Here is an 18,205-nt window from a genome sequence, read left to right as displayed (position 1 = left end):
TCTGTTCAAAAAGAAACTAGGTGGAACATTGGAGCATGGGTTCACAGGGAGAGTCAAATGTAAAGGAATATCACGTAAGGTTTTATAAAAAATCCTACGATGCCTTGTCTGCCCATCCAGCATTGTGAAGTGATGGGTTGGTTCCCCCTTGAAGCAGTGAGTGTGTTAGATGGTTGTTCCACTGAATAGTGTTGCGGTGTATCAGTAAAACAACAGTGGCAAGGAGCAAAGTTTTCTGTAAAGATTTGTTGGAATCACAGATGGTAATTATGACACTTGTTTTGGATGCAGATATGAGAATGCATTCCTGTAGCGGGTTAAAATGTTTGACTGCAAATTATGAAAAAAATATTTTGGGTAAAATTTTCAGACTGGAAAAGTTAAGGTAAATAAATACATGGTATTTAGCTTAAAATAAACCCAAGAATGAATATTTTTGTTTATTTTTGGAAAATAGGACATTTTCAAGTTGTGGATTGGCAAAGTTAAAGAAAATACATACTTGAATTTTAGCTTAAAATCATTGTGTATATGTTTGTGTGTATTTTTTGAAAATTACATTATTTTCAGGATGAAAGGAAACATATTTTGAAACTTTTGGCTAAAAGAAAATGTTAGTTGAATTCCCGGGGGAGATTCCATCGGACGGTTATGTGACTCTAGCAGTCTGCCATTGTTGTTCTGCTGTCAAGTTGCTTGTAGAGTCCTGTTCCTCTTCTGTCTGTTCTTGCCTCTTGCAGTTTTTCACATCACAATTCTAATAGCTTCACAATTTCAGAGCTGCCACAGTCTACAGAATAACACTTTTGATTTTTTCATTGGAGATTATTTGATATTAATATCAATAATAAATGTGACTATAGATGAAGTGGACCATGCCTTTCTCTATGATTGTATCAAGTGCAAATTTGTAAGTAGGATTGGGGGGGGCACCACCTGTTTATCATTCCCAAGATTTAACAACTGCACATGCATACTGGTACACACACATTAAGAGAGGTGGAGTATTTTCTGAAATTCTGTACAACATTGTCTTGATGTGAGATGTAGATTAAATTGATGTCGAGTGAGTGAGTGTGTATTTTTGTTCATCGTCCCCATAGCCCTGTTTTTAATGTTAGATGCTAGTTCCTTATACAGACCACATGAGTGTCTGAAACTAGAGAACTGTTCTCAAAGACAATCCTGCATTGTTCTTGAAGATATATACCCATTAAGATGCCAATGTCCCATTTGCAGTAACAATACTAACTTATTTATGATAATTATTATCCTGAAGAAAATCAACCTCAAATCAAGTCTCCTTAATGGTCTCTATTTCATGAAACATAAATCTGAAAATAGGTTGATGGAAACATAGATGTAAAAAGTTGCTTCGTTACCTAACGAAATGTCATGGAATCACTTGCTATTTATTGTGAAATAACCTCAATAACCATGTGTTACAATTCCCCAAATATGTTGAAGTGTCTTTTGAATATTTTTCTTATTAAGTATTGTTTAGGTTTCCCATGCCGTCGTGTCTATATACCTATGTATGTCGGAGGTGTCCCACATGGCGTCGTACCCCCATTGTCTATACTACTGGTTACAGCGTCTGTACAATGTGTATTTTGTAACAACTGTGTTGAGATACTTCGTTGTGTAGTGACGTGGTGGAGACAAATGTAGTGTAGATTCTATCATTGTGTAGGATGTTTTTCTGCCAGGAAGCTTTCTTAGCTTGAAATATTCTCAAGCTTCTGTTGAACTTTTGTTCATGAAGCTTCTGGGTTTGAATAGGACTGCAGTAACCGCTGCTTGTTGTACGGGGCAACTACAGAGGTCTGGTTGTCAGGCTCAGTGCCTTTGTTCATTGTGTGTCATTGTACCCTGATGTGGGACACTGCTCATCATATCAATCACTGGTTTATCTGGTCCATACACAACTATTTACTAATATAGCTGGAATATTGCTGAGTGTGTTTAACAATAAACAATCAGACAGAAATCCTTAAACAAAAATGTATTTTTCATTTCTTTTGCAAGAAGGAATGCTTTTCACTTACAAGCATGTGATGTTTTTGAACATGCTATGAGAAACAGATCTCCCATTAGGAAGGTTAAGTAATCTGCAGATGATTTAGGCATTGATCTTATTAAACTTAAAAGCCTGTTACACTTTAGTTGTAAAAATTTTTTTTTTATTCAAATGGTATATATAAGAAATTCTGATGGTGATGAAATTTTGCTGAAAGCATTGTAAAATCCAACTCACTCTGACATTCAAAGCTGTAACTCAAAGATTACTTTGTTGAATGGGACAATTTAGTGTAAAGAAGTACCACTGCCATTGAACTGACCTCTGTAGCTTGTGTTTGTTCCTGTCAGACATCGTCCAGCACTGGGAGAGTGTGTGGGGTCTCTTGCCAGCTGTTTCCCCGTCGCGTTCCTCGAGCCAGACAGAAACAAGTACAACCGCTACTCCATACTCTTTGGCTTGGAGGGGAAAATCTCCGAGCACTCTCTGGAAGCTCAGGGTTTGTGATTTGAATGATTTCCTTATGAAGCTGAGAAGGGTTATGCTATACTGTGAAAACATTATCTAATTATTTCCCTTACCTTATTGTAAAAATGAAATTTTGTGAAAATCATTATTAAGATAATTGCTTGACAATTTAGCTTGAATTTTTTGTTTGAATAGAATAACTATACATGAACAGTTGCCCTGGTTGACTCTAAGGTCTTTGGGATCATTCAAATTATGTTGAGTTATTGGTCATTCCAGACAAGTGTTGATGGTATACCATAGTGTTGATGAGGACACCACAATTTACATAATATCAAACAGTATCAAATTAAGGTTTTTGAGGTTTCACTGTATATTATTTTGCCAGGCAACGGAACTCCAGCAGAATACCATGCATGAAGGCATTTTTTCCTGCTCTGGGACATATCATCAGACTATTGTTTAGGCAAATTATTCAATTGTTTTTACATTCATGTTTCTAATTTCATGAATTGTGTCCCCAAATTTCATTTGTTAAATCATGGAGCAGTTTTGGGGTTGAACAGGAGTCATATGCAGACCTTAATTCAATTATCACCAAGTGTATTCTCTTTGTACAGAGGTTATGGACCAACTGGCAGAGAACCTTCCAAATCTGGACAAGATTGTGGCAGAAATTGAGGAACTGGCACACTCTGGTGGCAAATATGCTGAGGCCCCACACGTTATAGAGGTCACACTCCCAATGTTGTGCAGGTAAGGGCAGCTGTATGATTGTATAGAAACAAGGTAGTGTCTGGTAACAATCTTTGTCTCTTCAATCACATATTCCTGGGTGAATTTTTGGCCCTGGTGGAGTTTACAAGATGAAGCCTCTGTGTTAGACAGTTGATGAAGCATGTCAGAGTCCTATCACTAAGCCCACAAAGTTGTGTGTTCAAAGGTGACAAGTTGTACTAAGGTTCAAACAAGGATAGGGTTCATTTCTGGAACATGGTTCATTAACCATTCACTATTTCTTTGTGAACCTTTAAATGCACATCAGGCAAGTATTGAACTGGTGACATTTGGAGTTGGTCTTTTTGCATTTTGTTTGACTGATTAACTTCTTGTTAGACTGTCTTTGTGCCTAAGTAAAGCAACATAATTTATGTGAACATCTTGTTTTCAGTTACCTGCCATTCTGGTTGAATCATGGGCCTGAAATGACATCGGATGGGTGAGTGTGCTACTCTTTGAGTTCATGGCCTGTTCATAAGAGATTAATATAATGAAACATGCATTTATATAGTGCAACAATAAATAAAACATGCTTATATATATATAGTGCAACAATAAATAATGCATGCATTTATATAGTGCAACAATTTGAAAAGTATTTAATATGCTATGTGCGCTTCAGCAACTGTAAGAGTGTTGAAACAGAAATGTCTTAAGCTGAGATTTGAAAGAGGAAATAGTGGTAGCAGATTTCAGATTTTCCATCTGATTATTCTACAGCGTATGGGAATGTTCTCTTTCACAATTTTAACATGGCCAACAGTGAAGACATGTTGTTGAGATCTGAGAGTTTGATGAGGAAAGTATCACAGAGGTTGGCAGGTGGAAGGTTGTTATGACACATTGATGAGGATATTATAGTTGATCCATGCAGCAATTAGCATCCAGTGGAGCTATGTGAGATGTTGGGAGACATGTTCAAACTTGCAGCTGTATATCAGATGTTCCATTTCTGATACTCAGATCGTGTGTTTACTTTTACATCTTGGGGACGTTTTAAAGAAAATGTTAGAAATGTGTAACTTTACATAATTTAGCATTTGTTAATGTCTGCTTTCAGAAACAGTGTGTCGGCAGTGACAGCCAAGCAGATGAATGCTGTCCTGGGGAATGTGCTGAAGCTCATCCTCAATAACATTGGGTCAGAAGATGCTCCTTGGATGAACAGGATTGCCAGTGAGTGACTGCTGCTGCATCATATATAAAACTAGGATGAGTAGATACTTTTGAGTGGTTCCAGCTGTGTCCTTCTATGTGTCATGATTGGAATCTTGTTGGTAGACAACATATATCAGGAAAGTGCAAATGCGTTCAGCTAATGACACAGCATGGCATTTGTCACAACATTTACGCTGACATTTCATGTGCTAACGGTGTGTCTGACATTTGTTTGCAAAAAGAAACAATTTGCCTGGGGAGAAAATTAATTTGTCAGACAAATGTTCGCTTGATAATGTAATTTGATTGAAAATAATGAGGGGATATAGGTTAGCCTAGTGGTGAAAGCTTTGGCTTGTCACACCGAAGGCCTGGGTTTGATTCCACACATAAGTTAATGTGTAGAGCCTGTATTTCGCGCATGACTATGAATGACTAACCAAGTCCTAGAGGATAAGAATTAGTTTGTCCCTTGTATTCATTTTACCTCATGATGAACAGATATTCCAAATGTAGACACGTATTGATGGCATCCATGTCGTTGACAGCTCGCACCCAGCCCATCATTGGCAACTCCACTCCAGACATGATCAAGGATCACTTCCTGCCCATCGCCAAGAAGCTGAAGGAAGCATCCGTCAATGTGGAGTACTATGAGAAGCGACTGATCATTGACAAGAGGTCAACATCTGACAGTTCCGACATGGAGGCAGTGGTGCAGGAGGTATGAGTTCCTTGATTTCTCTCTGATTTCTACTTATCCAAGATAGAGTATTGGTAGCTGTTATTAGATGTGGGATTGCTAGATATTCTCCTATAAGATATAGTGATGACAGCTGTCATTGATATAGGAGGATTGCTGCCTATTCTGCTATGTGATATTGCTGTTCTGTTATAAGAAATGTGATTTCTTGCTGTTCTGTTATAAAAATTGAATTGCTAGCTTTTCCGCTTTAGGAAATGGAATGTCTGGCTGTTCTGCTATAAGATATGAGATTGATTGCTGTTCTGTAGTATAAAGTAATGCTAGCGAGCTGTCCATGATATGTGATTGTATTATTTTCTACAAATGATTTGCTTGATATTCTGCTACCAGATATAATATTAAATAACTCTAGCAAAATGTAGAATATCTAAGAGTCCCAACATTATGAGGGCACAGTTAACATGTTAGGTGTCTGAAAAAAGGGGGTACACACCTCCATCACCCCCACTTGTCATCCGCCAGTAGAGTGCATTTACTTGAGTGTGTATGAACACTTCCAGAAATACAGTGTTTTGACCAGAGACATCTACGCGTTCTACCCACTACTGATCAAGTATGTAGATCTCCACCGCTCACACTGGCTGAAGTACCCTGCAGTGGAATGTGAGGAACTGTTCAGTGGCGTAGCAGAGATCTTCTCCATGTGGTCCAAGTCCCTGGTGAGTCTTCTCTCTCTAAAGTTACAGTGAGTGAGTTAGTTTACATCGCTTTGAACAATATTACAGTTATATCACGGCGTGTCAGCTTGATGTGGGAGGAAAAAATGAAGTGATGTACGTCACAGGTGTTTACCACTTCGATGAAACCCTGGAGCACGGCTATGGTGCTGATAAACCTTGAGGTGCAGTCGGGTAGCCTATTGGTTAAAGCATTTGCTCGTCACGCCGAAGACCCGGGTTCGATTCCCGACATGGGTACAATGTGTGAAGCCCATTTCTGGTGTTCCCCACCGTGATATTTCTGGAATATTGCTAAAAGTGGTGTAAAACCATACTCACTCTCTCTGTGTGTGATAAATCTTGAAACATAATCGAGGCGAGCCGGGATTGAAACCCAATATCACACGTTTCTCTAGAGAGCTAATTACAGTGCCTTAAACCTCTGGGCTACCTATGCCTCGCAGATGTCAGAACACACCCACACTGCCTTTTGGTTCTTAGGTGTATGATGGATGTTGATAATAAAATATGGCTTTGGTAAACTCAAGCGCTATTGATCCTGGTGTACAGTAGAAACATTGTAAACATGATTTGACTCCTACAGCGTACTTTCTTTCAGTTAGTTATAATGCCATGAATGGATCATAAAGCATAATTATGAATATTGTTTGGAAAAAATAATATAAATATTGGTGAGACATATAAAGTATCTCTTTTAGTCGCCTTGCTTTCATTAGTGTAGTTTTGCTATACTTTGTTACCTTACATTTCTCATAGGTTCAGTGCGATTCTAATATGGCGACATTTTCAGACTTGGTCACTAATGAGATCATGGTATCTGAATCTGAATCTGGAAATGACTGACAAAATTTAGTAATAAGGCTGGCAAGGATGAAGCAAAAATGCTTTTGATTACTACTGATTATGGTACTAGGTCTCTACTAGGAATCCTGGAACTAACACTTTGAATATATTGTTTCCAGATGTTCAAGCGAGAAGAGCAAAACTTTGTTGCCCACAATGAAATAGACAACATGGCACTTATCATGCCCAGCCAATCAAAAGGAATGGCTGTATCCAAAATTGATCCTCAAGATGGCACTGCAAAGAAAGCAATAACCACTAAAAGGAAGGAAAAGAAACGTCTTGAGCCACATAACAGTTTACATGTTGCTTGTCTCAAACGTTTGGTGCCAATTGGTTTGAGCTTCTTTTCGGGACGGGAGCAAGAACTGCTCCAACAGGCAAAGCAGAAGCTCATTCAAGTAAGTTCATACACTTATTGAATTTTATTTATAAAGAATAATTTTTTTTATATGAGGCAAAACAATTTTATTTCTTGTTTTACTTTAAAGGCCAATATATTAAGACAGAGATTCAAAGATAGTATAGAAAAAGTAAATTTATATTTGATAACCAATTATACTCACCGCCAAAAGAAACACGAATAACATACGTTTGTTAATTTATGAAGAATTACTCACATTCAAGGGATATTAGATTGGTTCGATGCACAAACAATCATACTGTTATGTGTGAACCGGCGCTCATGAATGAATCACATGTGACGTCATAGATCCATGACACAATATGCACCATTTGTCTTGTGCAGGATTAGCATGTAGAGTTTTGAAATCATGTGCAGCATATCGTGCAACGAATATAGACACTCTGTTTTAACACTTGACTGATTGTTAGATTTGTCATTAAGTGGTACACATTGGAAGCATCTCTTCTTCATGTACATGGACCGCCTCCGTGGTCTTGTGGTAGAGCGTCCGCCCGGAGAGCGGAAGGTCCGGAGTTCGATCCCGGGCCGCGTCATACAAAAAGACGTTAAAAGATTGTACTTGTTGTTACCCTGTCTGGCGCTCGGCATTAAGGGGCTAAAACAAGGACTGGTCGGCTCGGAGTCAGTATACTGTGTCTGAGTGGGGTATTCATGTTAAACTGCGGCATGGTATCTCAGTGAGCTAGCACTATAAATCGGCATCAGTCCGGACTAGTACAAGCAGCCACACACACACATACACGTGCATGCACATACTTCTCTATGTGTTTCTATGGTTCTTTTGGCAATGAGTATATATCAGGATATTATAAAAAAAAGAAAGTTTGTTATATTTTCAAATGGAAAGATTTTTAAGATAATAGTTCAAGAAGGAATACAGGTACTTCTGTATTATGTTCATTTTAAAATTTGACTGATATAGTTAATCAATTAAGAGGGTGTTTATATGTGAAACAAGAAAAGATTGTTTGGGCCCTCTTAAAAAAATTATCAATAAAATAAAAAAAATAATTTTAGCTATTGTGTCATTAAATGTAACATATTATCAACTTTAAGATAACCGTCTCCGAAAAGGTATGTCAGCTTGTTGCAAGTGACAGTGAGGAATAGTTAACTTTAGAATAGAATCTTGTCAAGTTGAAGAAAATGACTTGTTAACCTAGAGCCCTGTTACCTTAGTCGATGTGCTAGACTCTGTTCTTTGTAGTGTTCCTACACTGTCCACTTCCGTGTTCACTTAATGTTTTGTCCAACCCACCCTTACTTTCACTTCATCTTTGCCGTGCTGACCCACTCCTGTGCGTCAACGTTTTTCTCATTGTGCTGTGCAATGGTTTGGGCATGTATCTTTTGATCTCTTTCTTGAACTTTCTCCGATGAAATTTTGATTTTAGAAAGTTAGTTTCATTTCTGATTATTTTTAGTCTAAGAATGTATGTATTTAGTTATTGTAAGTCTGTGTTTAAGTGTGGTTGATGTCTTTGTAGATTTCATTTTTTTCTGTCTCACCAGTAATTCAATACAAAAGGAAATCAACCAATTATTTTCATGTAGAGAGTCGTTATTTGTATGGTCTGCATACAAATGGAATGATGGAATTTTGTTTCAATAATAAATGTTAGGATTGTGTTTATGATGTTAAGGTGATGGTTTCACAATAAATTAACTATGGTGATGGCTAGATTATAAATAAACTATATTTCCTGAAGGACCTTAAACACTTTAATTTCATATAAACCCCACCCACCCCAATCTGCCCAAACCTATCCCAAATTCAATCCTTCCCAGCTGCTGAAAGTGTAACATTTGAAATTTCCATAACTTGATGCAGAATTGTCTTTACAATCTTAGGTCCTGCAGTGCCCACTTCTTCAGATACAACCACATCCATGTATTGTTATTTACTATTATTTAATTGTGTAAGACAATTGATTATGAAGTAATTTACATTATTTGTATTCCCAAATGATTAGGAGACATAAAGATTGTGAATGAGATGAATGCATTATTAATTATTAAGTTAAAGAGATTTTGAGGGTTGTATCAGAAGCAAGTACATCCAAGAATTTTAAATTCAGAAACCAATACATTAACAAAATGGTATATAGATTTAGCAAAAACAGAACTGAGCATGCATTTTTATTCAGTAACAGTTCATTCAAACTGTTTATTTCAATCCAATTATACAGTTTATCACAATGAAACACAGGCGTTTGGGTAGCTTAGTGGTTAAAGCATTTGCACATCACGCCGAAGACCCGGGCTCAATTCCCAGCATGGGTACAATGTGTGAAGCCCATTTCTGGTGTCCCCCACCTTGATATTGCTGAAATATTGCTAAAACACTACTCACTCACTCACAATAAAACACATTGTTGTAAATGCCCCAGAATCAAAATGCCCCAGAATCAAGTACATCGATGAAGTACCTGATGTTCAGAAACCAATACATCCATTTATACTTGTACCAGAATCGAATACATCTTTTTATCACTGAAACTCAAAACTATATATGGTGTTGGGCATTTTTTGAATACATCCTGCACTGATTGAATGGCCAGTGTTCACTATGCTAGTCAATGTGCCTACTTCACTGTCCCCAGTTTCCACCCCTTTCCATGCAAGCACTTTTCTGTTCTTCTGTCAACCCGCATGGCGTGCTCTGAGCATGGTAGACTAACTGCCTGTGGCGGGTTTCTCACTATTTCTTGTTTTAGAAGGACCCCGATGGAGATATCGAAGAATTCCTTCTTCAAAGCTTGGAAACAGTTGAAGGGGTAAGTAACAAATGAGAAACTTGGGCATCTCTTTCTGATTAAAAAAATAAAACATTAAGTGTGGGGTTGCAAAAACAACAAATAAACAATGCAGAAGATATTTAAAGGTTTTACGGTTTTGCAGATGTATTGAAAAAAGTGGTCCGACATTTTAGTTAAAAGTTTGAAATCTGCAATTTATGAATAGCAAACAAAGTGGTTGATATTGAAAGTTCTAAAGTTTTGCTGATGCATGGAAAATATTGGACAGATGTTTTAATGTTGATAGTTTGGAATCAAAGAATCTGATGAAGTATCATGTAACTGGATGATCTAAACAAATTAAAGACATTGGGGGTCAGTCATGTACTAAAACAATCCTGGTAAAATGCAATTATCTCTTATCCCACAACATCTGTTATGTTTGCGAAGGGGAATATCTGAGTAACTCTCCTTTCCCTAAAAATAATGGAGCCGAGGCCCGTTATTTTTAAGGAATCGAGAGTTACGAGGATATTCCCCTACTTAAAACACATCCATACTTTTACACTTTGACAAAACATTCTCTTGTGCAAGATACTTGAAAATAAACCAGAACTCTTTGATGACTATATTTATGGGTGATGCACGTGAAATATGTTCTCTGCAGTTGTTGCACGTGCACCAAGCTCCATTGTGGGTTGATATTTACAATGCATGGTCCACCGCTCTTCATAATTTTGTAGGGCCCTAAACTGGTATTGTATCAATCGCTTGCACATTGGAAATACAGGATGCCTGGGATTTTAGCAAACGTAGAGCCCTGAACAAGGGTATATATGTTTACCTGAATATTTTTCTGGTGAAAGATTTACCTAATTGCTTTAAGTATGAACATATATCGGTACCATGCTGTAACACAAAATGGCATTCGTATGCAAATATTTGAAAAGATTTAATGGTTAATTTCACACCATACTGTCATGTGTCGCCATAGCTGAGGTGTCGACAATTAGACATCCTCAGTTCAAATGATGCGGTTCGAACCCTGCTGACCACATATATTTTCTGACAAAATTGGAAATCTTCCACTTGTCTATATATATAGATATATATACAGATATAGATATAGACATATATATAGACAAGACAATAGTTCTGCCTATACTGAGTGTAAATTACCTGAAATGTTAGTTGAAGATAATGTATTACTGACAAACAACTGCCAGTTTCTGTAAATAACCGAACATTTAAACAATAGAATGACGTCACAGATGTGTTTTAACATAGGAGTATGTATGCACCTGTACAAGAATGTATTGTGTGTTAACGAGAAGAGTAATGAGACTATGCTAAACATTGTGTAGGTGATTGATGAAGCTTCAAGGTGGCAGAAGGTACTTTATAAGAAGATTGGCGACACAAGCACAACAGGACAGAGCAAGTCAAGCCGAGACAAGATTATTGGGCGAATCATATCCATGGCAAAGGTTATGCATGGTCTTTACCTGGTAAGTCTGTTTTTGAATAGTTTAGATGAAGTATATATGTTTATGAATAGGTGTCTTTTTAAGAGTTGACACAGGTGTGTGAAATGTTAGTATTGTGTATAATACCATGTGTCGGTGTTAACTGTGTTTATAATGAGTCATACAGTGAGATCAAGATTTGATGGCATGTATCCTCAGTTCTGCCTTTTGAGTTCATAGTAAGCCATTGATCTCTGGTGAAACTGTTCTGTAACAATATGAATGGTTGCATCAGAGTTTTATGGATTTTGTCAGACGTTCTCTTTATATGAATAACTCTGAGGATACAGTTCATGAAATGCTTCAGAATCTTCCAAGTTTACATTTACCAGAATTAAATGATATGTTATGTATTTAAAGGTTAACTTGGTAAATCATAGGTGTGAAATCACGATAACATACCGTATTCGACGTAATAAGCGCCCACGGCGATATTTGCTAATATATTGGCTAGTGAACAATCCCAATTAGCACCCCTTCCAAATGATCAATGTACACAAGACGTATTTATTCGTGTATAATACACACTCATGTGTTATATGCACCATTAATTATGGGCAATTAAATTCTGGAAAATATATCTGTCGTGTATAATACGACTTTTCTTTTGTATCAATTCAGGCTGTCAGCATAAAAAACGAAATTTACCATCTTTCAATTCTTTTTTTCTCACCAAAATTATATTCTAATAAGAGCCCCCTATTTCTAATTTTGAGAGCACCCTGGGTGTTTATTACGTCAAATACGGTACCTATGTTTGAAGTGTGGACACATTCCTGCAAAAGAAAATATTTATAACAAAACAACTATTCTGTCCTAATACAGATCTGTAGGCGTTTTTCAAGTACCGTACTCATATATTAGCACTTGTCGGTAGTGAAATGTAGGACGACTAATTATAGCAATACATTTTGAACAGAAAATACGAAAGTGACTAGGACATTATTAGATTCAGCGACACCAAAATTTGTCTCTTCTCTGTCTTGACTACTGGATCACATGCCATGCTTCTACAACAATGTGGAATGTTGTGACATGGTCTAATAATGTTAGAATAAACCTCTCAGGCCTGGTACATTTTATTATGGGTTTTCCAAGTATAATTTTGGCTGTATAATCTAAATGTCTCTCACCTGACTTAAAGTGTATTTCATTGTATACAAGAGACTCAACTTTGTGAAAGCTGATCTTTAAACTACTACAACCATCACTCTCCGCAAATGCCACATCACTTAAAACCCTTGCTCACACCCAGAGTTTGTGTCTTGTATCATGGTAGACGGAAATATAGCTACTGTGTCTTGAATTCGTAGTATGGTTGCCATTAAATACATCTACACATTTGTGACCTCAGGGTTGGCCTCAAATAGGGCTTGAAGGTATCAAATTAGTGATAGCATCAGTTCAAAATTCAAAACACAGCAGCTTTATTTCCTAACAAATCATCTAATTCTGGTTGAGATGTAAATCTTGGAAGAATACAAGGTTCCTCTTTAACAGCCACAGTAAAAGTCAAGCATGGATGTAAATAAGCAATAAAGATTGGTGTATTAATTGTTTTTCCAGTATATTGATTTAGAGGTTGGTATGACTATGTATTTGACAGTTTGATCAGCATTATTCCACATAGAAAATTTAAATCCTACAAATGTGTTAACTATGACTGTATTCTGTGGTTGTTCATGAGAATCTTTGTTTGAAGGTGGTAGAATTACAGCCTGCTCCATATTTTGATGACATGTATCCTTTTGCTAGAGCCCTATACCCTATGCCCTTCTTGTACAAAACACATTCGAATATAGACATTGGATCTACAATCATCTGGAAGCTACTTCTGTCATGAGTCTGTACGTGTGGGACTTATGACGGTTGTAGGACTAAGATGATGACGCCTTATGTCCTGGGACCTGTTCCACAAAGCCATCTTAGTGCTAAGACCAAGTCTGGGATAAAGAATAAATGCAACGCCAGTCGTAACCTTAAGATCACTTTGTGGAACTTGGTCCACTTGCACAATTCGATCTTAGTGCTATGTTCAACATAACATTGAAGCTCTAAATTAGTTTTAAGATAATCAAAGCGCTAAGGTCGCTTTGTACAAGTTGGCTCTGGACCTCATGAACATTACACAAAGTGATCTTAGTGCCACGTTGATTGTAACTACGATACTTTAACATAGTTTTACGATAATCATAGCACTAAGACCACTTTGAGCAAGTGGACCCAAGACCCGGTGAACATTCCACAAAGTGATCTTAGTGCCACGTTGATTGTAACTACGATACTCTAACATAGTTTTACGATAATCATAGCACTAAGACCACTTTGAGCAAGTGGACCCAAGACCCGGTGAACATTCCACAAAGTGATCTTAGTGCCACGTTGATTGTAACTACGATACTCCAACATAGTTTTACGATAATCATAGCACTAAGATCACTTTGAGCAAGTGGACCCAAGACCCGGTGAACATTCCACAAAGTGATCTTTGTGCTACGTTGATCGTAACTACGATGCTCTAATAGAGATTTATGATAATTGTAGCGCTAAGATCACTTTATGCATGTGGGCCCTAGACCAGGTGAACATTCCTCAAAGTGATCTTAGAGGATTGACCATTGTAAGTCAGTGTTAAAGAACAGAAGCAACAACAATAGTACCTTTAAGAACGCTTTGTGGGACAGGTAGCTGAAAATCATGTGTCACATACACAATGCAGCATAAGGTTAAACTGGACCATTGGTCTGATCTAACCTTGCGTAACAAAGCTTGGTCTAAGCAAAGTCTGTTTTGTACAAAGAGGCCAAAGATGAAAGGGGAGGATTTGTGTCATCAAAAATTGATCCAACTGTTGTGGGATTTGTTTAGTGTTTATGTAGAAAGCAATGTTTCAGCTTCATAGCAAGTGTGATATTCATCTTCATTGTGATCTCACAAATGTGCTGCCTCTAGAAAGTGTGGATTCATACACTGATGCAGGCTAATCAAGACTCAGGTTATGGGGTGGATATATGGCGATGAAATATCAATATCGCTCATGTATAATCTCAGTCATCCTCGATTATCCGGTGTATTATATCTTCATTCTATTATGATACATACTCAGATTTTTCCCCGCCATAGCTTTCTGTCTGAAATGTCATCTCGATCTCGCTTACTCTTACGATCTGAGTACAGAATATCTGTCAGTCATTTACTTGGAATCAATGACCAATTAAACTGCCTTTTTTGAAAACTAGATGGTAAAGATCGCAATCAAAATTGTGGCCTTGTATGAGAGAGCTCAGTATGTTTAATTAGATAAAAATCCTGTTTAAACTTATAGACTGGAAAAGATGTTATGGGGGAAGGGCCGGAAATCCAAATACTGCAAGTCATCTACCAATTGTATTTGAAACAGTATTCAACAAGACAAGATGAATATTGGTGATATCGCTGCGTTTTGCAAGCATAGAACAGTGTAATTTCATTAAATGGTTATTCTTAGCAAAGCATCATTCAAACCAGACACTAGACAAAGTGAATGAATCCAGGGTATATGTCATCATAGGATGAAGATTTGATACACTGGCTAGCCAAGGATGAATCTCAATACGAGTGGACTAAAGATGTAACAATATAACTCCTGTCCTTTCCTGTCCAATAATGGTTACAGCCCGTAATATTCCATGAAGCTACTAAAATGTTTACCGTACTGAAGAAGTTTTATGCAGCCAAGAACTAAAGCCATCTTAGCAACCAACATAAGTAAGAACATCATTCTAATTCAGGAAACATCATTAATTTGATTATATCAAAGGCGATAAAGGTAGTGCATTTTACAACCATTTAACACCAAAGGGGCTCCATGGACATACTCGCTTACTGATATGGACTGAAAATATAATAAATGATTATTTCTTGAAGAAATTTAATCAATTGTCAGTCAAATGAGGTTCAACTACAACATGGTATTTTTTTGCTAAATATCAACTTTCTGATTGGAAGTATTTCAATCTGATATGAAGGACCTATGAATCTTGTTCACAGGAAAATATTCAAAGCCAGGTAATGTAAATGTGTATTTCATTTGCCCTGTTACAAACTCACCGCACAATGAATGCAGTGAGGCATTCGCAAGTGTTAGAATTGGTACTGTCATTAGTTTGAAGATTGTCTCTAGCTTCAGACTTAAAGAATAGTTTCCAAAAAACACTAAAATAGCATCTTTCTCTTTCTCTTCCTTGATCTAACAAACAGTTACTTGTGCACTGTTGCTAGCTGTACTAGCGAGGTAGACATGGCGTACATGTGATATGTGCTACCTCAAGAATGTCATGAATCGGACAAGTTGATATTGCTGAATGAAGTCAATGTGGTTCAAATCAGAGCTGAGTGAATTCTTGATATTCAAATAGAAATACAACTACCCTTTGCTATGTAGGGGCTTTTCATATTGTGGGTGATAGCTATTGATATAAAAAAGCAATATAAAAAAAAATAAAAATAATTTTTTTAATAATAATGTTATCTTTGTACGTACAAAGTAAGTTGGAAATACTTTGGTGAAAAATGTAATATGAGCATAGTTTTTAAATTAACTCTTCATAAAACAGATTTATAAATGTGACGATAATATGCGATATTCGACGAGCTCTGTTTTGGATGGCGATGTTATCGTGTTTTGGATATTAAAGTATGTAAGCGGGTATGTCCCACATTAACCAGAGACTGCTGGTTGTCATGGGGATTGACTAAAATATGTGTGATATATTGGACCATAATGCCTCCTTTTTAGAATATGACTGATGGAAAATTATTATGGTTTATTCATTATTATTTTTAATCCTAAGATGAAATTTTGGCATTTAAATGAATAATGTTAACGTTACTAAGAAGGAGCATTATGATGTTACTATGCATTAATGCTGCTTTGATCATGATAACATGTCTTGTAGTGGAAGCAATCAAATGTAATGAGACAAAGGTACACTTTCATGAACCAAATATGGAGAATAGGTTTTGGCATTGTGTTTTCCTCACCATATTTGAATGCTTTCACGATACCCTTGTTACTGGTTACAAACATTCCACTAAGTTCATGGTTGTTTTTTTTGCATGGATGTGTTTATATTCAACTTAAACTGCATGTTTGTGAAGTTACAAACTTTCGTTCATACTTGTTTGGATAATAAACTTGAGAGCCAGTGTGTGGAATCTGTCCTAACCTCAACAATAACCCACCTATTAGTTGTACTGGGAAGACGAAGATGACAAACTGTGTCAGGAAAAGAGAAGATTAGAACGACCTTGGTGCATTCATGTGTGATAAAATTGAAGAATATGAATACATGCCCTATATACTGTGTATGACTCAGGTGACTTGTAACAAGTCATTTTACACTACATTAAAATGACCACATGTCCACATAGTCAAATTGATTTTGAAAGGATATTCTAATTCCTGAATACCTGTATACCCATGCTTATGTTGGTAGGATATTGTTAAGTAGCCAGACATCAATGTGATCTGTATTGAGCAATGAATGTTGGCAGGATATACCAGAATACCCGCAGCTCCAATATCTCTGTTCTTATTGTTTTACAATACAGTAAGATAAATTCATACCAACATAAGTAATCTTAGGGTTAAAAAATAAAAGAATTGGTTCTCAGGCAATGGCTTTTGAAGATATAGTGCGAGCAGGCCTTTTTGGGGGGATGATGTTTAAACTAGTATGTAACCAAATAAACTGTTGTGTCTAATCAACCTGGAAAGGGCCTCCCTACGTAAATGTATTCCTTGATAAGTAAAACACTGGAATACAATATTTGACTTCTGTTGGACTACCAATAAGAGCACAATACATGCACACAATGAGCTTTGATGCTATTTCACAATGCGAAAACGTTATCGTGGGCACACAACACTGGAAGAAGCATGTCAACAAATCCATATTGAAGTACGTACACAAGTTACTGCCTATTATATCACAATCTGGCTATAAAAGTGTTCATTGTGTATCTGGGCTGCAGTTTGTAATCCATTTTATTACTTTTCTCCAAGATTTCATTCAATTTTGTTTACGTTAATTTCGGCAAAATCGTGTATGATCTGATCGACAAATCACGTCAACTCACTGTGAACTCGCCTTGAAATTAACATTAGTTGTTTCAGATACAAACACTTCGGTCTTCCTATCAATTTTTTTAACAGTTATGATATTGGCCATGACATGAAGTGTTTCTTTTTTAACTAAATCACCCACAGTTTGGGGAGAAAATGTGTAAACAGCTGATTGCTATTTCTGACTTATGTTACGAGACAAATACACATGTAATCTTATTCTCTGCAAATGAAACATTGTCTGCCATACACTACACAAATACCATTGAATTTGGAAATCATCATACATAATGATGTCTTATAAAAAAAAATTCCTGTTTTCATTGGCCAAATTTGCAAACAGCAAACAAGCAAAACCCACAGATATTGCTGCCATGACCATAACATAGTCCATCAGTGTGCATGTAAAGGGAAGTAACTACACACTATATTGGATCATGTTGTTTTAAGTATTGTAGCATTTCACTGCCAGAGTTGTGTGTGTTCAAGATGCGGAATATTTAAGGATTTTTGTTTGTTATGAAAATGGAAATGAAAACGAAATGTGCGGCAGTCTTTGTGAAGATGCAACAGTGCCTGAGAACCAAGTTTATTATCTTTTTTAGTCTTATAGTGGTAGAATAAATTAACATGCATATTTACAAACATAGCCAATCTTATGTTGGCAGTAACCACTTTAAACATATTTATCAA

The 18,205-nt window shown here is 36.7% G+C and overlaps 1 protein-coding gene across 1 annotated transcript in view; it reads left to right on the top strand.

The window, feature by feature from the left end:
• Positions 1 to 18,205, top strand: part of LOC139443967 (ryanodine receptor-like) — a 203,752-nt gene that overhangs the window by 144,792 nt on the left and 40,755 nt on the right. Inside the window, exons 78-87 of the mRNA XM_071224857.1 lie at positions 2,371 to 2,519; positions 3,109 to 3,244; positions 3,660 to 3,707; positions 4,329 to 4,444; positions 4,975 to 5,150; positions 5,693 to 5,851; positions 6,835 to 7,116; positions 8,199 to 8,216; positions 9,860 to 9,919; positions 11,245 to 11,388. Coding sequence (XP_071080958.1) covers positions 2,371 to 2,519; positions 3,109 to 3,244; positions 3,660 to 3,707; positions 4,329 to 4,444; positions 4,975 to 5,150; positions 5,693 to 5,851; positions 6,835 to 7,116; positions 8,199 to 8,216; positions 9,860 to 9,919; positions 11,245 to 11,388 — 1,288 coding nt within the window. The remainder of the gene's footprint in view (positions 1 to 2,370; positions 2,520 to 3,108; positions 3,245 to 3,659; positions 3,708 to 4,328; positions 4,445 to 4,974; positions 5,151 to 5,692; positions 5,852 to 6,834; positions 7,117 to 8,198; positions 8,217 to 9,859; positions 9,920 to 11,244; positions 11,389 to 18,205) is intronic.

The sequence above is a fragment of the Haliotis cracherodii genome, unplaced genomic scaffold (assembly GCF_022045235.1).
Source record: "Haliotis cracherodii isolate W230 unplaced genomic scaffold, xgHalCrac1.p SCAF_5, whole genome shotgun sequence".
NCBI lineage: Eukaryota > Metazoa > Mollusca > Gastropoda > Lepetellida > Haliotidae > Haliotis > Haliotis cracherodii.
This window is presented reverse-complemented; position numbering and strand designations above follow the sequence as displayed.